At 35.0% G+C, this 23,470-nt stretch overlaps 4 protein-coding genes across 4 annotated transcripts; 1 reads left to right on the top strand and 3 right to left on the bottom strand.

The window, feature by feature from the left end:
- Window positions 1-982: 982 nt before the first annotated feature.
- On the top strand, window positions 983-6,121 carry LOC143465671 (vacuolar protein sorting-associated protein 4B-like). Its single transcript, XM_076964077.1, has 4 exons — window positions 983-4,239; window positions 4,354-4,492; window positions 5,089-5,182; window positions 5,487-6,121. The coding sequence occupies exons 1-4, from the start codon at window positions 4,120-4,122 to the stop codon at window positions 5,764-5,766; spliced, it is 633 nt and encodes a 210-aa protein (XP_076820192.1). The 5' UTR covers window positions 983-4,119; the 3' UTR covers window positions 5,767-6,121.
- Window positions 6,122-6,755: 634 nt separating this feature from the next.
- On the bottom strand, window positions 6,756-9,356 carry LOC143465672 (uncharacterized). Its single transcript, XM_076964078.1, has 3 exons — window positions 9,193-9,356; window positions 7,367-7,579; window positions 6,756-7,270 (listed from the first exon to the last, which is right to left on the bottom strand). Exons 1-3 carry the CDS (start codon window positions 9,220-9,222, stop codon window positions 6,935-6,937), a joined length of 579 nt encoding a protein of 192 aa, XP_076820193.1. The 5' UTR covers window positions 9,223-9,356; the 3' UTR covers window positions 6,756-6,934.
- Window positions 9,357-14,772: 5,416 nt separating this feature from the next.
- LOC143464784 (glycylpeptide N-tetradecanoyltransferase 1-like) lies at window positions 14,773-21,459 on the bottom strand. Its single transcript, XM_076962770.1, has 13 exons — window positions 21,310-21,459; window positions 21,094-21,217; window positions 20,457-20,577; window positions 19,714-19,832; window positions 19,374-19,465; window positions 19,165-19,281; window positions 18,791-18,961; window positions 18,463-18,571; window positions 18,020-18,130; window positions 17,484-17,553; window positions 17,085-17,242; window positions 15,403-15,540; window positions 14,773-15,302 (listed from the first exon to the last, which is right to left on the bottom strand). The coding sequence occupies exons 1-13, from the start codon at window positions 21,366-21,368 to the stop codon at window positions 15,282-15,284; spliced, it is 1,410 nt and encodes a 469-aa protein (XP_076818885.1). The 5' UTR covers window positions 21,369-21,459; the 3' UTR covers window positions 14,773-15,281.
- On the bottom strand, window positions 21,438-23,122 carry LOC143464785 (DPH4 homolog). Its single transcript, XM_076962772.1, has one exon. It carries the CDS (start codon window positions 23,083-23,085, stop codon window positions 22,624-22,626), a length of 462 nt encoding a protein of 153 aa, XP_076818887.1. The 5' UTR covers window positions 23,086-23,122; the 3' UTR covers window positions 21,438-22,623.
- Window positions 23,123-23,470: the final 348 nt, after the last annotated feature.

The following is a 23,470-nucleotide window of genomic DNA, read 5'->3' as shown; positions in this document are numbered from 1 at the left end:
TATAAATAAAATTGATCAAGGCTACTCCGCATGTAAAAGTGTGAGTGTGGTGCCACTTATTGTCATGTATAAGTTTAAAATAGCCTAGCCTTTTATTGCTCCTTCCATGGAGGAAGAACACGATTTCGGTTAAAACATTTTGACCATTGTCTAGTAGCCTAACTGTGCTCTTGGTGTTTAAAGCCAGATTCTAAAAAAGATTCTCGTCTTTAAGCTGTTGCTTGTCCAGTTACGGTCTACATGCAATTCATCTATTTTGACCTGCATTAAATTTTTTTCAAGGTTTATTCTATGTTTTGTTATGACTTTTTTAATTTGTATTTAACAAAGCCAGTTTTTTTATCACTTGAGACTTGCGCGAAAGTACATAACATAACATAGCACATAAAGTCCTGAAAGTTTTCACGATCTTTCGCAACGTCTGCCAGTTTAGTTGGAGGTTACATACAAAAGTTACCAAATCATTTCATTAATATAACCTAAATTGGCCAACCGGGTTTTGGTCGACCTCTTCGTATTTTACCGCTAGCTGTACATATTTTGCCCATTTAGGAAAAAACAGATAATACCCAAAGCCCCAACATGGGGGAATTTGAGGATTCTAAATATCTTTTAAAGACAAATCGTTTTTTCTTGGTAATTAAGAAGAAAAAGTCTTTCCAATGGAAGACGTATCGTAGTCTCATCGCAGCCGTACCTTATTGTTGTAATCTATTGACAAAAAATTCTTTTAGTATAAGATTGATTCTATACCACATTTTAATTCAAATAGCGTTGCTAAAATTCGTGTTGTTTCGGTCAACTAAAGCGTAAAAAGACATCTTTTCCCAAATAAAGGTAAAAACTCGACAATTCAATCAACCTTGAACTTTTGGTTACGCTTGCAACAGAGCGTGTAACCCTTGCATTTTTGTGAGATTTGCTCACAGAAACTCATGTAAGTTTAAGTGTACGTTAAGGTGTTTATTACGTATATAAAGGGCTATGACTTACTGCTTAACTTAACCATAACCGTTAGCATTGATGTTAAACATTGTGGATAATAAAAACAGTATACAAGACAATCAATGGTTAAGGAATGAGTTAAATAGCGATTAAGAAAAACTGTAGCGAATAATTAAGAAACAGTATTGATATAAATCGCATAACAACAGTGTGAGATTTATCGTCATATCCTATTCCGGAAGCGCAATGCAGAACCTGACGCACAAGCAGCGTTTATGTAGCTGCATAAGCGGGATTAATATTTTTGCTTAACTGCATTTGGTATCCAAACGTTAATCCCCTTATTATAACTTACCCACAAATGATTGGATGAGGTTGTACGCAGAAACAGAACAGAAACGATAAATGGAGTTGTTGAGCTTGACAATTTGTGCTTCAAATGCTGGTCTCTCTGAAACTGCAGCGAAGCATAAAAATTCATACAAACAAGAATAACATTACAAGGCAAGTTATATTAAATCGAAAAGATGCAGTGCAATACTGCATACAGTATGGGAAAATCCTGTAGCCTACGTGAAGTAAAGGTTAACATTAGTAGTTAACAACAAATTGCTAGTCATATAGTAATATAGTTAACAAAGAAATAGTTAAAAGCATTGGGAATGCTTCAACAAAGAAACGAAACGTTTGCAGTAATTATGTTTACTGATGTTTTGCCTGATGTGTTGCCTATTATTCATAATCAAGTAAAAATTTCATTTGAGATTTATTGTATTACACTTACAGGCGCGGAAATGTTTTCACCATTATTCGTTATCAGTGTGCTCAAGCAAATCTTTTTCTATTGTAAGCTACTTCTTAGCACAAATATAACTTATACGAGCTCATGACACAAAAAAGTTTAGTGCGCTATCGACCATTTGATATTCCAGCTCTCTTTGTATTTGACTGAACCAAAACATATCAACTTAACCGTAACGCTCATCTTTATTCGTGCTTGAAAAATTACCTGTTATAGAAGTTTAACCTTTGTTCACGGTAAATGCTCGTCAAATCCAGGATACGAAAGCTTAGATTTAGAAACCAACGCAGGTCATACCCCGTCATACAAATAAAGTTTGGCTTTAAAATATCCATATAAGAGTTGTTCCTATGAACTGAGGTTTTAACAGCAGGGCCGTATAATTTTGCTGTCAGCCAACATTTGATGAAGGAGTATGTAACCGAAAATTTTATCGAAAATTTGTTGCAGATGCTGCCAAACACGAAACGCGTTAAGCTTGCGAGAACGCAAGTAACCTATGTCTTGGATTCGTGAATTATAATTTATTTAACCAACTAAATGTAAAAGCATTAGAGCATAAGTAAACCTACCTTAATAACAAAAAACTTAATTAGGGTGAAGTAGTATGAAAACAGAAATTGACGTTGAAGATCCGCTGGTATTTTATTTATTAGCGCCAAGCTAATAATTCCGACTGTTGTTTGCTTTGCAAACAGCGTGGATCGTGTTCAGTGTATCTTATAAAATTGGCGTCATTGAATAGGTCTGTATAGTTGAAGAGAGATTCTTGTTTTACTAAGCAGATGCCAGACTTCAAATTTTAACGCCTTTAACATTGACGACCGATTCGTTCGAAAGTTTGTAAAAGACAAAATTAGGGAAATTTTGCTGACGTCATTGTGAAAAATGGCGGAAGACGTGAGAAAGAACAACGTTTCATCGATCGCTACCACGGGGATGGGAAACAAGTAGGACGGTTTCATACTTCGTTACCTTTGCCATTAACCTCGTTTGTTTGTATTATGCTATATGTTTCAGATAATAATGCTGCTTTTAAAAAAGATTTGGAAAAACAGAGAAGTCTTAACGTTTTTCGGCCATAGGTAGATTATGAAGAAAAGTTTTGACTTTTAAAAAAAGGTAGTTCAGATTATTCATCCTTTCGACATGGCTAATATATTAAAAGCAAGTTTCTGGAAAATTATGGGGAATGTAGGCCTATAACAAACTTTCTTAAATAACCAAACTTTGTCATTGCTTGAACCATATCATTAAGGGAAAGTGCGCGAACACATAGAATAGAGCCTGCACGAAATAGTTACACTACACAGGAGAAATAGCAGCACCAAATTCGGATATTTTAAGATAATATAGGTAGTTTTAAGATGGAAAATTTCGAGCAGTAGTATTGGGAAAAAGTCAAATTATTAAAACCGTAATTTTGTAATCACAATTCTGGCTACGTGCTAGTCCGGATTATTCCAGAGAAAAAGGGGTAAGGTAAAGGAAGGGACGCATTTTTAGGCCATATCAATACCAGAATATTATCATCAGAGGATTAAGTTGAAAATAGTCTTGGATAATTCTATCGAAGGAATTAGTTCTTGTATCATATCCATACTTAGCTACAGCAACTGCACTATTGGTCTTATTTCATTCGGTGAAGTTTTGATGAAGCCTGCATTTTTGATCGATGAAGATATAGGCTACATTTTCTACAGACGAGAACTTTTACTTCACCAACAAACCACTGTACAATATTTTGGTAGATCATGCTTGTACGAAGATAAACATAGTTTAATTTGAATTTTTCCCGTCAAAATACAACAAAGCCCATATTTTTTTTTTGTCGCGTCAGCTAAGACGACTTTAGCAATGCTTATAAGTTTACACTTTTCATTAAACTTCTGATTTGTTTTTACAAATGGACTACTTAATAAGGAAAAAAGTTTAAAAGCATTCGATTTTTCAAACGTTTACAACTAACGTGATTTGTAACATTAACATGTTTCAACCAAACATTGATAAATGTCCTAAACTAGTTAGCGTACTCACGTTATGACGTAATGGCTGAGAAAACTTGGAGTGAAAAATTGTCGCATATTTTAGCTTTGAGCAAGTCTCTTAAAATAACCGTGTATAAATGGCCCAGGATCTTATGAAACTGCTTAATTTCGATTCAAGTGCGGAGCACGACGCATACTTGGGAAGCGAAGCGCAAAAGTAGATCTGCGCGAAGTTAATTGTAGCTCACGACAACCGTTACTTGGTAAAGGAATGACTTGACTTACGACTTACTTCTCGACAATAAAAGTACTGCAGATACGTATATCCTACAGCTTCCAAGCTTAAGCTATATAACAAACCTAGGTGGAAGTCCAGTTTTAGTCATGGGGTTGTGTTGTTGTACCTTTTCTAAAAGAAGAATTTTGAAGGATATGTCAACACAAACGGATACCATTCCTTTGCTTAAATCGAAAAACGTTGAAGCACAAAATAATGCGAACGTTGTGAGTATATCAGGACGTTTTACACATAACAATTTTGCATTCTGTTTTTGAGTTATGGGAACCTTATCTTTTGTTTCTGTAAAGTATCAAAAACTAACGCCATCTATTTTGCAGAAAGCCAAGTGCAAAAGCTCTTTAGAAACGGCTCTGCGTTTAGTACAACAGGCAGTTGAGGAAGACCGTGCTCACAACTATGAGGAGGCGTTGTCCTTGTATCAGCATGGCTTGGTGTATTTTCTTGAAAGTTTAAACTGTACGTATTTGTGTACCTTACAGAAATTGTGCAATTTTCAGTTAACGTACGAAACGAAATAGTTGCTTGCGATGCAATACTATATTAAACTACTACCTAATAGACTTAAACACTAATCGTTCAGCTCTGCTCAATCGCTTCTTGGTATCTTACGAAAAAAAAACAGGGCGTGGCCAGCAACAATCTTCCCACTTTTGGAGAGTTTTGCTGTATGTCTTGCATAACCTTGTGGCCTCTCTTTCACTGAAGCTTAGTTCGTAAAGTTATATCTCTCCGAATACGAAACCCAGTGATCAGTTCAAAATTGCCGCCAACTGCACAAAATGACCAACTTTCCTGGAAGAATGCCTATTATAGTGCCAAAAAAACAGCAATGATTTTATACAAACGTTTCGAGTTATATACTTAAACTCAGTAATAATACGATGAGAACAATCTATATTCTATAGTATACGACTCTTTATTCTTTGAATCAACTGCGGTTCCAACTTTGTGTTCAGTGATATTTCTTTTTTCTAATTAGGGTATGCCTAGACTTGTTCGCCTCTTCTTGGTAAACGCAAAAGCTTTGCATCAGGGCTTCTTATTTCTTACAGATGAAGCAGAAAGCGAAAACATTAAGGAGCGGATCCTTTCAAAATGTAAACTGTATCTAAACAGGGCCGAAAAAATTGCCGAATACCTGAATGCGTAAGTAGCTTATTTATGTAGATAATTCACAGAATCCCATGCCGAAACCAACCTTTTTTACTGCATTTATAAAAGGAAAAGCGTCTAGTAGACTTGAGAAAGGGTCTATAAAAAGTTCATACACTACAACCTTAGTACCTTACCGGAATAGTGTATGAACTTTTTCTACTAAAATTCGACACTCTTTAAATAACGCATAGCCTATTAACTTATACTGCACTTACGTTTCAATCTATTCACGTAAACGTCAATGGCTTATGATTTCGAACAGACAGAAGATAAATGTCATGTCTCTATACTGCAGGAATAACGATTTTCGAAGGCGGAAGCCAATTGTACTGGGAGAAGTGTCGTCATCAGTTGCCAGATGGTTAGAACCAGAAGAACAGCCATTGTATAACAATTCCCAGTCTAGAAGCACTTTCACACGTATATATCGAAGTTTAATGAAGAAAGATCGTGAATATCGTGCAAGCTCTTCCAGTCAGCAGAGCTTAAACAGCAATTATAACAATTCGAAAATGATTTCAACATTCTTGCCAGGAGAAACTATACTAATATCCACCACACTTAAACCAGCATGACCTAAATTGACGACATATTTTGCGTCGACAAGAAAAACGCAGTTTTCCGTTATAAAGTAACGTGGAGCACCAAGCGGTTGACAATATGCTTGCCATAGCTGGAAAATAAAAGAAGCCAAGTACCCAGCGCTGGACAAATCTGATTTCATTCACTTTACCAATTTAAAGACAACTGGAAACATTTACTAAATATCATGCACTGGCCTAGGACTTTTGCTGCAATATTAATGTAAAAGTATGCGGGAAGTTGAATGCGAGAGTTCTTGTGGCAGCCTGTGCATTTTGTTTGTGACTCCTTACTGAAATCTACACAGTAGCTTACAATGTACCATAAATAAACCGTTTTATATTTTTACACATGTTTTTGAAAAAAAAAACTATTTGAAAAGATATTTTAACAATCTCATTATTGTGAAGTTAAAAATAGTATTAAAATGAAGTTTCCTCCAAATGCACGTTAGCTATTATATCGTGGACGTGAGCGCTATATTTACTTATTGAGATCACCTAAGGCCCAGACTTTTAGATTTTTTCATTCACCCGAAAAATATTAATCTCGTGCACAATTGCTTGGCTGCCTATTTGACGTAAAAAGTAACCCAGTTAATGAGTAATACAGTCTATTTTTCAAGGAGTTAACGCTCTTTTTAAAAGCAAGGTCAACATGTTAACACCTACTTTAGACAAACGCACGCAACAAACGTTTTACTGATGGATCCTCGCGTTGGTTTAATTGGTATATCAGCTATAAAATTATATATAAGAATCCATTGATAGTATTGAACAACAACATTGTTTCCAATGTCATTGAGATATGCTTTACGCCTGGGCCAGTGTGCCCAGTGCCAGCAATTTCTTGCCTAGTGTCAGCAATTTCTTGGAATTGGGAACAGCAAATTCCTCACAATTTTATTAAAAATATTATTTTCCTAGTCATACAGTCAGTATTTTCTTAACAATTCTCACCTGTTTAATTTGGCAAAATCGGACTCTTTCAATCATCGAAGTTTATTTGTTAATAAAGTACGCCTAAAAACATTATGAAAAAGCGCTTCCCGACAAAGCAAAGCCTCTAGCTAGATAAACACTGTTAAAAGCACGTCCATGCAATGCTTGATCATAGAAAAAGCTAATAAATAACCATCCCCCACCACTGTTTCCATACTAATCACGTTTTGCCGAAATACCTTTTGGCATTATTGTTTGATGTTTGGGTGGCAGGGGTCTTAGAAACGTCTTTGTTAATTCGGGATGAAGAGCAATTTTTCCAGGGATCTTGTAACATTGATGGTTTGAAGTAAACATCAATTGTTTGTTTTCCATGTTCACGAGGATACCATGGCCGATCACCTGACCTCTTACCACGAGAATAATTTGCTCCTCTTGAATATGGCGACCTTTGTCTTGAATAATTTGGGGTGTAAGAGAGGGGTAGGAAGGAAGGACTGCCATGAGTACCATGTCCAGAAGAGCGACTATTTGGTGTTGATGTGTGGCTCAAGTTCTGCCAATAAAAAGTATGTTGCAAAGCATGCATCTTGGTCATTTATATAACTGAATAAGAATGAAAACATGACAGCTATATAACTGGTAAACATACCTTCTGTCGATAAAAATTTGGACTGTTTGGAGAGTTATATCTATGTCGCATTTTGTAGCTATTTCTCCAAACTGGCTGCACCCCATTATAGAAATTGTTTGGAGAAACAAAGTTTTGCTTAGCAGCCCAAGGTGGTGATTGCCAATGAGGTGTTGGGGAGCGAGTAGTATTTCCAGAGTGTACATGATTGGCTGGTCTGAAGGGAGGTGCATTCTATCAAAAAATTATTGAACATGAAGTAAGATTGTGTTCTTTCCGAACTAACACCATAAATTTATAATAGACTAAGTTTGTAAATGCAAAAAGAATGCATAGGCTCCTGCCGCAGAAGCACAAAAGGTGAGCGGGCTTTTGGCTTTACCCTGTAGCAATTGGAAGAATACCCACCATTGAAAGGGCGTACGAGAGAGATTGATGATGCATTCATTAAGTATTTACATGGGGTCATATTCTGTATGAAACCATGTTATATTGTTATGAATTTCCTCACATACGTTTTACTTTCAACTTAATGAATGCGAGTATAAAACAAGCCAACTGTAATTGTAATTGCACTTTACACTTACATACAACCAGTATTTTAGGGATTTCTATAATTGAATGCACACGAAATTAATGTTATTTTCTATTCTTTTTTTATTATTAGTTTGAAAGCAACCTTTTATGCTCAGTTAAGAATACTTGACCAATTTCTTAGCATTTATTGTATCATAAATGACACCAATTGAACTTCGCGTCTATGACGTCATAGTAACTTGTACGTGTCATTTTCATCCAGAACTGATTGCCTACTTTAATACTAAGACTCTGTAGAGTTGTTTGCAATTACAATTTGTAAAGATAGAATTAGGTTAACAGAACAAAACAGCAAACGATAAAAACAACTTTCGTTACCAAACGTGCGTTTCCATAAAAAAAGACGTCACGTTCAAAACACGCTTGATGAAAAAAAAAAGTTATCATTATGGAAATTGCTAATGTCGTGATGACTACGTGTGAAATACAAAAATTAGTTTAGGTGACGTGTTTGAGCAGAAAAACTTGCACAAATAGTTTTGTGCAAGGCTGCTGTCCTATCCACAAATGTTGGTTATTTATAATTTTTGTCTGGCAGATAATTTTGTGTAGTATAAAAAGTTGTCTTTTACAAACATTTTATACTTCTACTGGTCTGTCAAACAATAAGGCTACTTTATTTCCACTAAATCAGCCAATTGACTAAAAGCAGGGCAGTTTGGTATAGCAACTGATTTTAACGTTCGCTGTCATGGAATTAGCCATAAACTCCCCTCGATGGTAAGCCGCCCTTAAATGTAAGCGACAAAAATGATAATAAAAAAAAATTAATAAGCAGCAGATTACAATTAATGCGTTATGCAGATATAGAAATTTTGCCAGGGCCAACCAAAAGTGACTTCATACGCAAACTGACATTACAGAAAATTTCAACTATATGATATATATACATCGAATTTTTAAATAAACATCACCAACTTAAGTGTCTTGACTACAACTTTTAATTCTATCTCATGTTTCTTCTGGCATGCATCCATGCTGTAGTAATTTGTTATAGCAATCGCAATAAATTTTTTCATCATTGTTTGCAGATTGCATAACATTAAACTTATACCATCAAAACTGACATTGAGGAGAACTCGAACTTAACAATTCTGCCGAGCTTGAACTCGAATATTTAAATATGCAGAACTCGAACTCAAATTAAAATCGATGGAGTATGCAGCCCTGATAACCTATAGAGTTTATAAAACTTATTTAATACACTTAAAGTGTTCAGTAAGAAAATAAAGGGATTATACTATACTTACAGTATTTGGTGAAACATTCCTTGAATTCATTTCTGTAGTAGGCTATGTTGTAATACTGAGGTAAATTCTTCTCATAAAATCACAAACAATTTGTGTATCTTCTTTTAAAGATTCAAAATTATTAGTTTAAAAGTAGAATAAATAGATTAACAATCGATCTATTAATGTCTAGAGAAAAAAGTAAGACATTGAAAACACTGGTAAATAAACTGAAGTTATATGTATAGCACTGGTTCTTAAACTTGGAGACTACTAAACATTGCAAGTTTCATGCGCACATTCACCGAATTCACATGAACATAGGCCTACACAGCCTAATCTTCGCTGAACAACAGAGACCGACTTTCTAAACACCTGGGATTGAGTGAACCAAGTTTAGGAAGCACTGATAAATAGCCTGGCTATAGCTAGACATATTTTATAAATATATAATTACTCTATCCCTATTGGAAAATATGCTTTTAGTGCACCTGATAAATACGCAACTTAAAATGTGAGTCACGCCAACATAATACTTATAGTATATAACACAGGGCAAAATGGCAGTTTTGTGCCAGAAAAAATGCACATACGCCAACTTTGTCTGGTGCATCATACAAACTTTCCAGTAGGGTATAATTCTTTAAATTATTTTTTGTGCTTACACATAAAAGTGTGCCGGGTTTATAATAAAGCGGCTCATGTACTCAGTGGCGTAACCACTGACAAATGCCCTTGGGCACTTAGGCATTAATGATACTTGTTCCTGTTTACTGTTCTGTGGTCCTGAAACTTAATGAACTGAACCAAATTGGGCAATTGAAAAAAAGCAAATAAAAATGTGAAAGGAACTGGTACACAAGCCAGCTTGGTAATCGGGGCATGATTGATGAGGAATCATCATGGTGAAGTAATCAGTTTGTTTAAAACCCTACTGGAAAATTTGCTTTCAATGTGCCGGATAAATGTGGCAATATATGTAATGCCAAAATTTGCGCCACACCAATGTAATAAGTTAATAACTATAATATAGGGCAAAACGACAATTCCGTGCCAGAAAACTGGCGCAAAAGCAAACATCCAGTGCATCATACAAACTTTCCAGTAGGGTCTTAAAATAATGCTTATGGTGCTGATTACAATAATGTACAAGATCATTTACTACTATTTTGATGAAGTTACGACTCACAGGTGTCCATTTACCAAAGTTACAAAATTGCAATAACATAACCGGCAGATTTCCGCTGATAGGTTTATTACTCTCATTTCGGACGAGGGAAAAAATCGAGTGGTGTATTAGTCAGTGACTTGTGTAGTATAGAATTGCCATATGTCCGGAATTTCGGTGTTGAAATCTGTGTCCGGGAATAATTCTAAAAAGTGCACTCATGACCGGAATTTTAGCGCGAAGTAAGTTATGTTTAACTTGAAAAAATGTACACGTATTGTCAAAATAAAAATTTCAACTTTTTACAGACTTCTACGCTCCTACTGGGCCTACCGGCTAAAACTCCTCGCCCTAGCGCTAGTTTAGTGTAATTTTTCAGTTAAACTTGCTTTGTGATATAGTAATTTTCATTATTTGGCAATAATGTGAATTGGCTTTTTTATTTTTTGAGTCACTCTACTAGGTTAGTTTATTTTGTGGAATCAATTTTGCTGTTTGCTATATAGTGACCAGACCTACCTTCGTATTTTGTAGCTTTTAGATGGTGAATGTAGCAAAATTGTTTTAAGCGGAAAAAAGGTCTAATATTAATAAAACATAAAGTTGTCAGACTAAACAAATGTGACAGTTCTGTGCTTTTTTCCCCTCTGTGACAGTGACGCTGTGTTGTGGAAAAAAGAAAGTGAGTATTTCCCCAAAAGTAGGTCACACAACCCATTGTTGAAGATAGACAGTTAGGTTAGGGGAATGGGTGCACAAATGGCTGAACTTTTAAAAAAGTGTCAGAAGTTAGGGCTGTAAAAGTCAAATTTTTTTGTGATAGGCAGTGCAAGGCAGCCTAAAGTTTTGTCTAAAATTGGAATTAATCACTTAGAAATTGGAAAAATCATATATATTGCATGTGTAAATTAAAATTAATGTGGATTGTGGAGGAGATTTACACTGTTGTATACTGACACCCGGCATTGGCAACAGTAATCCGCGTTTCCATGGAGGAATAAGTTAAACAACAGAAGTTCTTGTTAAATTGACAAGGTAATATGAACAAATAATTAGAATTCATTGTTTTTATCATTATGAAAAGCATTTTTGCTCTTAAAACAATTTAAAAACTTCAACTAGCGTCTTTGAGTTTTCTATTGAAGTAGAAATACGAAGAGCAATAAATAAATCTTTAAAGTACCTTGCCTGAAGTTCGGAAAAAAGGACCCTAACTTTGGATAATAAAAAAGTTAAAACATTATGTATGTTTTTTACATCACTATGTAAAACAGAAAACATATCGGAAAAATAACATTGACAAAGCAAACATTGGAGTAGGGATTCACAAAAGTTTTGGAAAAGTTAAAATATCATTTTATGTTGAAAATTAGCACATACTTTAATTCACAGCCAAGACCTATCCTAATTGCCGTTTATCGGGGTATCTTATACTTTCGCACTCCAACTTGAAGGCCTGAATGAGGAAAAGTTATGATGTAATTTTCTACTTCGGTAAACGGCGGCCAGTAAATTAAGCTAGGCTAAGTCAGGTGTTTACTTCACCGACCGTTGGTTATCGAAGTAGGAAATACCAAGTGCGTAACTGGCTAGCCGAATACTGAAGCAGCTTTTTCCAAATTCGGTAACCGGCAGCCTGTGAGCAGACACTGCCTTATTATTATGATTGATTAATTTCTATACTAATAAACCTAATACCAGGTAAATAAGTTTTTCACATAAAAGCGGGAATACCTTTGCGTGCCGCAGAGCCTGTGCATTTAGCGGTACAGGTACCATAGTTTTGGAACCAAGCCACTAAGAGTATATCTACAGTAGGTAGGCTAGTCTATATTTCCTACCAACAACTGTTTACGAAAGCAAAATACTCTAGTCTCCATTGCACACACTGATTTCTGACAAAATTGCGCTGGTTCTGCTTTATTCAGATGGGCTTTTTCTTACCAATCAGAATGCGAAAAAAAGATGGTTATGCCTGAGTGATTTTGGGTCCTTTACCTTTTTTCAGAACGAGCGGTTTGTCATAGATATCATAGTTCTGAGTTTTATTTCTTGCCTAACTTTTTATTTAAATCTGCAAAATTGTTTATCAAACATATTTGCAAACTTCCATGTAAGCTTTCTTTCGTTGTTCTGGTTGTGCAGTTATGGAAAGCTCAATATATGGTGTGCTACCTACTGTACCTGACATCAGAGACGCGAAGTTTGACTTGAACAGTCTGCACTGAAGATTCAAATCTTTGTTTATTTATTATGAATTTCAAATTTGTGTTCATACAAGGACGACAAACCACAGTGGAAAACGGTTTAACTGCGGTTCAGATTTAACAAAAAATTATTTTACTAGTTCTACTCCGGTTCGAGCTTGCATCGGCTGCACGCATTCATTCCACTCCGGGTTTAGGTTCATCAAGCTTGCTGATATAAGTTCACTCCGGGTTCGAATAACATTATCCAGCTAATTAATTTATAAAAAATGTCTACTACTGCTGTTCAAGTAGCAATGCATAAGGAGTGGGTATTTCTTAGCTTAGGTTTCCTACATTTTAAAATAGGTATATAAGAAATCGTTTGGTATGGCTTGATAATTTAATGATTACCCTAGGACTGAAGAAAATCTTTGTACGATTTAAACCCGGTGATGATTCCTCATCACTCGAGCCCCGGTTACCTCTAGTGTGCAAGTTCCGTTTACCACACTTTTTGTTTTTTTGAGTTTTTTATAGTATTTCTCGAATTTAGAACTGTCAACCAGGTCCACTGAACAAGAGCAAGTGTCGTTAATGACTTGCCCTAGGGTAGTGCTTCTCAACCTTTTTTTGTGGCGACCCAAATATTAAACGTAAATTAATAGCGATGCTGAGGCGACCCAATATTTTTTACCCAAAAATTGGGTATTTAGGCTACAAATATTTAGCCTTGACTCGAACGTAGCTAATCTAGAGTCTCACAGCAAATAATCATCACCATGCTTCTTCACTTGTGTTTCCGCAACAATGCACTATGACGTCAACTCACAGTCAATATGCAATAAATTGAGTAAGGTACTCAGTTATTGAACGGCTTTGTGGACTAGTTTAATAGGCGACGGCGACCCAAACCAAACAAATGGCGACCCACTTTTGGGTCGCGACCCAGGGGTTGAGAAGCACTGCCCTAGGGTATTGCAACGATATGGCGTCACTGGGTATTGAACACGGAACCTAAGCTACATGTATTGCGAACCAAGCGATTGAACCGGCTACCGAGAGACAATTTTCAGTAACTCTTGGATGAAGTTATTGTACTGAAAAAGTGGTTACAATTGAAAAAGGTAGACTCCAGTTTGTGATTTTGTCTCTTTGTCTTTAGTAGTCCAGGTTTGGTTTGGGTTCAAATACATTTATATATTGGGTTGTGGTTCTGTTTCTAAAAACACCTGCTCTAACCGGTTTAAAGGGTAAGGTTCGGTTCGATACCCTGGTTCATTTCTTTGTTATAAAAGCACAATCCAGAGTTCTAATAAAAAAATTTCCTGTTTTGACGTCCCAACGCTTGACATTTTTATGCAACTCGAAAATTCGCTTATACCGGATCTGTAACCAAAATTTCGATAATAGCGCAAACAAGATGTTTTTCAACACGAAAACTTCATTTTCTTTATGTAGAACTGTAAGGTTTTATTTCTAGCTATTAAATTGATTTGTGCCAGGATAAATCAGGTCATAATATTGTATCTTACCATTCCTTTCAACATGATTCTGACCGCTCGCGCTCTGGCTACCATTCCATCAAGTTTAGTGTTAAACCGACTTTCTTCCTGAAGGTTTAGAAACAAATCACGATTTTTTGATCAAATCATACATACTCAAGTCTGTATCAGTTTTTCCACCTATTTTTGTAGCTTATAATCATCAAAGAAGACCATTACTCGCCCAAACACAGAAGTTATGAGCCACTATAGTGTTAATTAAGAATTAATATTGCAGCAACATGCCAATCTACATTTTGAGTTTATAAAAACTAATACAAGTGGACAATAAAAATACTCTTAATTAATAAACTATTTTTATTGAAAAGGGCCCTGCAATGTGTTACCAAGGCAGACGTGAAAATGAACTTGCATTTCGTATTCGACTTGACTGAGTATTTTGCACAGTCCTTGTCATTTAAAATTGCCAACAACAGTTCAATGGCATAATTGTTACACATTTTTAGTCATTATTTCCGAAGCAATATATGGCTAGTTAAGTACTTATGGTCTACAATGAGGCAGGGACCTCGTTCAGGAGAGGGGCATGACATGAGAATAATTAATTATTTTATCATAGTTCATCACAATTGGAACTGTATTCTATACTGACAATGCATATCACACTGAGTTTGTCCCCTCCAAAGTTTTCTAGCAAACTAGGTCCCTGCAAAGAGAAGAATTAATGTGTATCAAAGACAAAAATTATTTCAAGATTTATTTAAAATTATCAAACTGCAAATTAACCGTACAGTCATGTGCAGTTAAACATTGCATGATGAAAAGCAAACATAGAAACAAAATATGTTCCATGCCAATCAGAATATTGTGCGTGGAAAATCAATGTTTCAAGCTGCGATTTCCAAACTTCTTTGAATTGACCAGTTAAGTTTAAGTTAACTTAAGTGGTTCCGGTGGTACTACTTAGGTCGATAATCTCACTTTTTAAAATTCTACGTTCTTTTCTGAATACATATAGTGAAATGTAGGTGGCTCCTTTGGCCTACGAACATGGTGACAGTTGTAATAAGTAAAACATTAACTGTAAAAGTATAGGTTCGTTTCAAAGAGCAGCAACGTGCATCAAAACACTAAAACTGTAACTACAAAGTCTTTATCATTCTTTCACTTAGAAGATAGAGCTTTTCCCTGCCACTCACGTTCAACATAACTACGATAAATTGACTTGGCCAAGCAGTATGCAAACTCACATCATTGCAGAACAAGTGCAACCTAAAGAAACAATAAATATCATTTTTAAAAACAAACATTATCCATTATCAAATTGGTTCAACGGTTGCTGATGTTTAACGACAAATATTGCAGAGCTTACCTTATCTTCAGGTATATTGGGGCACTTATAGTTATACAAATAATAATTGAGGTTGCCATCTCCCATTCCAAACTTGAGGTCTTTGAGGAATTCCTGATTTTCCATCAGATCCAGGGCGTTATAAACGTCATATCCAAGCTGAGAAAGCATTGGTGACAGTTGTAAATTTGTTAAATATTTTGAAGAGCAGGGGTCGGGAAACGTTTTTGGTAATTACTGTAACTTATTCCCTAAAATTGTTTTAGTTGATTGAACTTACAAGCATTAATATGTAGCTTGTTGGGCTATTGCATTTTATTACAAAAAAAAAGAAAATTATTATCTCCACCAAGGTTATGTTTTTATTGATAACGGGTTGTCTGTTTGCTTGACTGCTAACAACATTACTCAAAAAGTTTTTTTTTCAGATTTCAATAAAAAGTTGACCAACCTGTAGATAGTAACCAATTTTTGTAGATGAAAACGTTGTATGTAGATTTTAATTAATAAAAGCAATAAAATTTGCAAAATAACATAGTTTCCTAAACAATTGACATGCTCAAAAACAGTCATTTGCTTCATCTAGTTTCTAGTATTATTTTCTTGGCGTTTTCAATGCACCCCAACCAACTGCAAGAAAAAGCTGCCAGCCCATAACACAAGGGGAGAAAACATTCACTAAACACAAAGCAATGACAAAATGATCATAGTATGTCCATAATCAACTTTTTGCCAGTACAAACTATGTCTTTGATTAATCATCACACCTTTTTTGTGTCATTAAGACAATGTAGCTCTGCAAATCACACTTCAAGCAATAACATATTAAGTCTATAGTTTCAAATGCAGCATACAAGAAGTATATTTATGTTTTTTGTAGAGCTGTACCACATCGTGTTTTTTAAATTCGGTCCGAAACCAAATTTTTGAAAAAAAGTAACCAAATAATTTCGACTAAATCCTGTGGTCTAGTATTGCGGGTATTCATATAGAAAAAAGTGAACGAAACAATGCCTATACACTGCAGCTTATATAATTAAAGAAATAAAATAGTTGAATTAAAGTTTACTTAGTGGTTACTTGAAATGGAAAAGTTACTTAAATGACAAACTTTGCTTTCCTATTACAAGCAATATTAAAATAATATCAGCTGTTGTTATGATTTTCTTGCAATAAAAAATTTTTCAGGCAGTTTTTGGAAGTATCTTAATATTCAGTTTTCAGCCGAATATTTGCTGTACCTCCAGTTTTTTTGTAACGAAATATTTAAATGGGATGAATCAATAAATACAAACTACAGTTCATTCAAAATGTCTCTAAAACTACAGTTGCTTTGCTCATATATTTCCGGACATTGATGCATACTGTACAGATTACGGACGACAAAAGGAACACTGGTAGAGAAACACCAATATTAACAACTATACTTGTTTAATACTTGCAAAGATTACAAAGCCTGCAAGAGTATTCTTTTTTGAAATTTAGCGTAAATATATAAAGGTTATCTGTAGTTTGATGTATATCTGTAGTTTATCTGTATATATTACTAAAAATTCCATTAAAATTATTGTTATAATGGTTTGTCAGTAAGTAGGTGTCAGGCTCTGACTGGCTGCTACACACACTCAGGAAACAGACAAAAACATGATATTGCTGATTGTTTATAGGTTCCTGTTTCACTTTAGGGTAAGTTTTTGTCTTACCTTTTTAGCAATGATGAGCATATCTTTCATCAGGCTCTTAAGGGGGTGCTTGGTGGCCACAGTGTAGAAGGAATAAGCAGCATACAGCATATTGTGCTCGGGATGTTGCATTATTGATGAGGGTAGGGAAAAAAAGCTGGACATGTCTGTCACTTGTCCTGTACGATGATAGAAATTTAGCCTTAAACAAGTACCACTGCTTAAAAAATTGCCGTCTTTGTTTATGGGAAGACTGTTATGAAGAAACAACAACCTTAAGCAAGAACGATTACTGTCTTCATCCATTATGCCAAATACCAATTGGAAGTTTAGGCTTGGGTCAGTATGAAACTTTTTGTGAATACAGAACCAGAATTCCAAGTAATTGCATATCACTTACTTATGTAACTCATTACACACCTGTTTCGTCCACAACAACAAAGGAGTGTATAATTCCTTTTCTGGTAGAAAAGAAATGTGCAAATTCTTCCTAAAAAAATAAAAAGTATTATAAATTCTTTCTAAGTATTATGGGCAACCAATTTTACTGCTTAACCACAAGCATACTTGTTTCCAAAACCCAAGGATAGGTCTCGTAACTTAGAGCAGGGTTTATAAAATAGCAGTCATCAAAAAGCAATACAGTAGACTCCGCTTTTTATGACCACCTTGGGATCAAACCATTTAGGTCATAATATTAATAACCAAAACTGCTACAGTATGGTTTAACCACAACAGGATTGATACAGTTAGGCACAAAATGAAAAAAAAAGTCAAACTTATCATATGTTTCATCCATACAAAAAATGACGAAAAACTGAAAAAATTGAAAGAACCACTTCTTTCACACCTCATAATATCCGAAGACTGGTCATAGTAAATAGAGAACTTTATAAGGCAAAATTTGGGACCACATCAAAATAGTCATACCAAGCGGATGATTCTGCAGTACTTACTTCTGTATAGATAGGAGCAAGGTCAAATTTTTGAAGGTAGTTTGCCATGAGTTGATGACACTGTGGAATATCAGCAGCCAGCATTTCTCGGAAGCCTTTGATCTGTGGTTCCTAAAAATGTGCATTTGAGTCATTATGCCTTACTTCTTAGGTTGTTATCCTTGTTGATGTATTTTGTTCATTTTGTCTTTGTTAATTGTTTATCACCAAAAATTATATTTTATTATCGCATAGTACATCATCAACTATGTCAAAAACAAGGTTAGTAACTTATTTTCATTTGGAACTGTATATTAAAATTTATTTGTTCCTGTCATATCATACAGTTTATCCCTACAATAACATGTGACACATTGTACAGAGCAGATGTACAAATGGCAATCACAGTAACTGATCAATGTGAATACGATAAACTAATGCTTCAGTACACAGAGAATGCTCACCTCTGGCAATCTCATCAGCTTGATCAAACGCTGCATGGTTTGATTGCGACCAAGGTGAGAAAAATTTACATCCACAAGTTTTTTAGGATTCAAAGATCGATGATAATATCTGTTAGGTTGTCAAACTTTATAAAATTGAATATGACCTGCTTGTAACATCTCCTGCTATGAGATGGGTAAATTTTACCCCAATTAATATGAGGATTGAAGTTTAGTGTTTATTGTTTGTTTCAAATGTGTGCTGTAATACAAAAATATATACAATACAAAAAATATGACTGGGTGTCATAATTTACATTATATGACCGTTCTGAAATGTACAATTTACCTGCATTTTGCAACTGGTTTGGGAAGAACAACTCCAGCAGTGTAGACTGCTTGAAATATTCCTTTAATGTTTACACGCCTTGTTATTTCTCTGATAAGGACAGGAGCCACACGTTTTGATCTTAACTTTTTGTGCACACAGAGAAAGTTGATTTCAACCATCCTTTGTTGACTTAAAGGTAAATATGCATTTGAAATAACTAAATGAACAAGTTATAAGCAATGAAGGTAATAGTTTTAATTTGTTACACACAAAAGGATTGATCCTCTTCGAGAATGGATTGGCGAGAAAATTAAAGCAATTAAAGCCACAACGTACAGACAGTATATATGTCAGCAAAGAAAATGCTGCAGAGAAACTGTGATGCCACTTACGTTTCATAAACTTTAATGAATGCTGGAACTGCACTGATGAAACCGACCAATTTTCCACTCTTCTTCACTCGTACACCACAGTGCCAATCTGCTATCCAACCGGGAGGTCGTAATGCCCTGAAAAAAGAAAAAGAGACTACAAAGAGGAAGGAAACCAACAACAAAACTATAAGTTACTTACTATTACAATTGCATTTGGCTGTACTTACCAGCAAAGGAATTCTGCTGAATAATCAAAACGAAACATATTGTCTTCATCTTCAACATAGTTTTCATTCAATAACTTGTAAACTTCTTCAAGCTAAAATTAGCATTAGTAAAAGAGTAATATTGTAACTGAGCGTGATATTTTGTAACAGAGATCTAACTTCAAATAAATTGTTTGTTACAATTTGACCAAAACGAAACTTGACTAGCGCGTTGTGAGAATTTAAATTTGTACTACTTATGATGATGCAACAAACTTTACTATTTTAAAATCACTCTTTAGAAGTGTATTGCAATTAAAAACCATTCATTACAATCACTTTATTTACGATCCAAACCAACCTGCTTGCTATTCCCCAGATCAACGGTGTCCCATTCAAAATCACCAGGTAAACTATATGGTTCTTGCCTCACATTATCTTTGTCTGGTTCTATAATTCCCACATCGTCCACTGTTTCCGCTATTTTATGTGTTAACATCAATATAACAAGACTTTATAACTAAGTTCATAAACATAGGTATATATCAGACGTGGGCAAACTGCGGCTCGCGAGCCGCATGCGGCTCTCCGGCATATTTTTTGTGGCTCTTCTGGTCGAACCGTAAAATTCCAAAAAAATTGTAAAGGCTACCAAGAGTACCGTTTATGAACGTTTCTGTCTATTGTTTTGCTTATTTAGGCCAGCATTTCGTTTATGACGTAACACTAGACATAGAATCCGACATTGTTTTCAGGTATAGATTCTATACTCTATGGCAAAGGCTGTTAAAGTGCGCCTCGCCGACATGTTTTTTATGGGTCTTCTAGCTAAAAAGTAATATCCCAAAATGACTACTAATAATATATCAACCAAATTGACAATCATTACTGATTTTGCGGCTCGCTGGTGTTCATATTTTTCCGCAAGTGACTCTTTCATTGAACAAGTTTGCCCACCCCTGGTATATATAATCATGGACTGCATGAAGGTAGAGGTAACTAAATCCACAGAATCAATTAAAAATTTCCAAGTGTTACTCATGGCAATAATAATCAAAAATTGGCTGTACATTAAAACAAATCAAAATGTCATGTCATGCTTACAAAACTTAGTAACAGGTTGAGTATCCCAAAATTTCCACTTCTTGACGGAAGGATTCTCAACCACAACTTCTTTTCCCATTGCAGCTAAAACATTTCTCATGTTTTTAAAGTTATAAGATACCTACATAAAAACAAAACGTAATTGAATAATTTATTGGAATCTTTTAGTTAAGATCTTCATAAAATCATAAAACCTGTCTGTGACAATTTCTATCTGAAAATTTGTTTGTAGATTGGTAATTTTTAAGTACAATGAAGTGGTGCACTGTTGTTCGGTGTGTGGCATAAAATATGACCATTCCTGGGCACCATATTAACAATACAATTGAATTGTTCTCTTATTTAAAAGACACAAATTAAAAAATGCTCATATGTAATTTTAATTGATCCATATATTGCCAAATGGTAAGAAACTTTGACGTGTGGCCACACAATGCTTCTTCACATCAATTTAGAAATGCGTCAAATATTAACATAACATGCAACATATGTCTTTTGAGTTTGTGTATGTTTGTATGTTGGAAACTTATGAGTTGGTTAGCATCTGCATACGCAAGAATTAAACCATTGCTATTTTTATGAAATCTTTTAACTGAAATTATCTTTTCCTGCTACTTTAAATGCTTCATTAGAATACCTCTGGGGTAGCATTTTTTGCATCAACTTCGGTAACTTTTGCTGCCTTTTTCTTCTTTTTCTTTCCCCCTAAAGATTTTGTTTGGTGTTGTGGATCCCCACTAGAACCGGGTAAGGATGCTAACCTGATGAAACATATTTCAGTCATGCATCATATTTACATGTGTGTAAAAATGACAACTTTAAAAAGTGCTGATAGGTTATGTCTAATGCTTACTTTAAAGCTGCTTCTTCATTTTCTTCTTGTTTTGAATCCAAACCGTTTTGCTGGGACATTTCTTGGAAACCACTTGATACCTAGGTGTTAACTACCACAGCTGTTTAATTTCATCTATGATAACAGAATCTAAAAATATTTTGATTTTCATTTCCCAATGTTGAAAATGGGTAAACATTAAACAACAGGCTATTGAAGTGCTACATTTCGACTATACTTTTATATGTCTATATCAAAACAAAGACAAGGCTGGAGTCTGCTGAAATGTGATTCTTTCATCAATTACTAAATTTACCATGGACAGAGCATGCATCAAGTAAAGTAATATATACTTCATAAAACGAATACAAGCAGGCAATTAACTAGGATCATCGGATACCGACAAACAGCAATGTACTTGTGGGGGACATGTAATACACAAAGGACGCCTAGAAAATCTTAAGCGTATTGGAAAAGTTCCTTAAAGACAAGGACGCGGCAGACAAAGACTTACATTCATTTCGAATTTTAAGATAAACATATGTAAATTAATCCACAAATGTCATAATCGAGACGACATCATGTTACTTCAAGTCTATATTGGGCATGATACAAACAGAGAGGGATTCACTAGACGGTGCTGGTGGTCTCTTGATTTTGGACAACAACAAATACATTGTGCAGTGAAATTCTTTCAAAAATCAACACTTAAAATTTAAACGTTTGGCGTGCTCTTTAACTAATTGCCTAAACTGAATATACCTTGCAAATAAGGCTGAATATATCCCCCCTGCACACATAAGGTAAATGTCAATCATAAAATCATGTCAAATGTGGTAGCAGCAAAGTGTTTTGAGTGGCAGGCTCACAAAGATTAGAGCTATGTTCAACACCCAGTGCCTACCGTCGTAAGGCCTATAAGAAAGGCGCTAATAAATTTGCTTCTGTCTAGTGGTCATGATAAAAATTTCCAAGTTTGATTAAGATGACATTAAAACAAAAAAGCACATAAAAATAAACCAATCACAAAAATGCATATGGTCAAATTCAACAAACAGGGCTTGAGCTTGAGTGATCAAAAATAATTTTCAAGTTTAAATCTAAAGGCAAAAACTTATCATCAGTGCAGAGAATAATGATTCCAACGATACCATATCAAATATGCAATTACTTCTTGTGGACTAAGGCATAAAACCAGCAATGTCTTCAGAACTGAAATAAAATCTAGCTAACTTTTTTTAGTAGGCTGATTAACAATAACTTGCTATACTACAACAATCTTTACAGACTACTGACAAGTTTTGGCAATCACATTAGCAGTTAGCTCTAAAAGTTTCATTGCATTGTAACTTCCACACAAAGTGAGCAGTTGCTACACCCAATGATAAGTGGTACCGGTATGTGTTTCATTTCATTTAAATCAGATTGAATGAGTTCATATCTGCCACCACATCGGCAGTCATTGACATAAACTTCCTCCTGATCATTTTCATCATCTGCGAAGTCTGTATTTAGTGTAAAATCTTCCAAACATAAGACTTCGTTAACAGTGTAACTTGATTCATTTTGGCATTGCTTCAGCTTGTAATCATACTGTAATTTACAGCCAGGGTCACTTAACGTATTCCATGCTTCTTTAATTTTTATGAATTGATTGCTTGCTTCTTTTGTGTTGGACTCTTTATGGTTCACAAGCTTATCTGGATGAAGTTTTCTTGCAAGTTCTTGAAAGCGTGATTTTACAATTTCATATGATGAAAAATCGGGTAATTCAAACAGCTCATATAAATTTTCCATTTAAACAAACAATCCTTAAAAACAGAAATATATTATATGTAGCTAGGATACACGTTTAGACTGCAAAGCTAGGCTTGTGCAGGCACAATAACTGAACACTTATTATCAATAAACCTCGGCAAATTATTATATTATATGATTGTACAAAGCCTTTCTTGGCTCTACTGTCTGCTGCTATACCATAAGTGGTATACTGCCTACAGTATAGGCAGCCTACTGGTACTGCAAGCAAACCAACAGTTAAACTGGTCTACAATCTTCGTGACAGCAGCAGAACAAAGTAAGGATCCAAATTACAAAACGCCTGCCCATGCCATATTGATTTCTCAAAAAAACGTTAAAACTTGGTAGAAAAGGAAGCTGTGAGTTTGTAATCTATGTAAAT

The sequence above is a fragment of the Clavelina lepadiformis genome, chromosome 7 (genome assembly GCF_947623445.1).
Source record: "Clavelina lepadiformis chromosome 7, kaClaLepa1.1, whole genome shotgun sequence".
Taxonomy (NCBI): domain Eukaryota; kingdom Metazoa; phylum Chordata; class Ascidiacea; order Aplousobranchia; family Clavelinidae; genus Clavelina; species Clavelina lepadiformis.
This window is presented reverse-complemented; position numbering and strand designations above follow the sequence as displayed.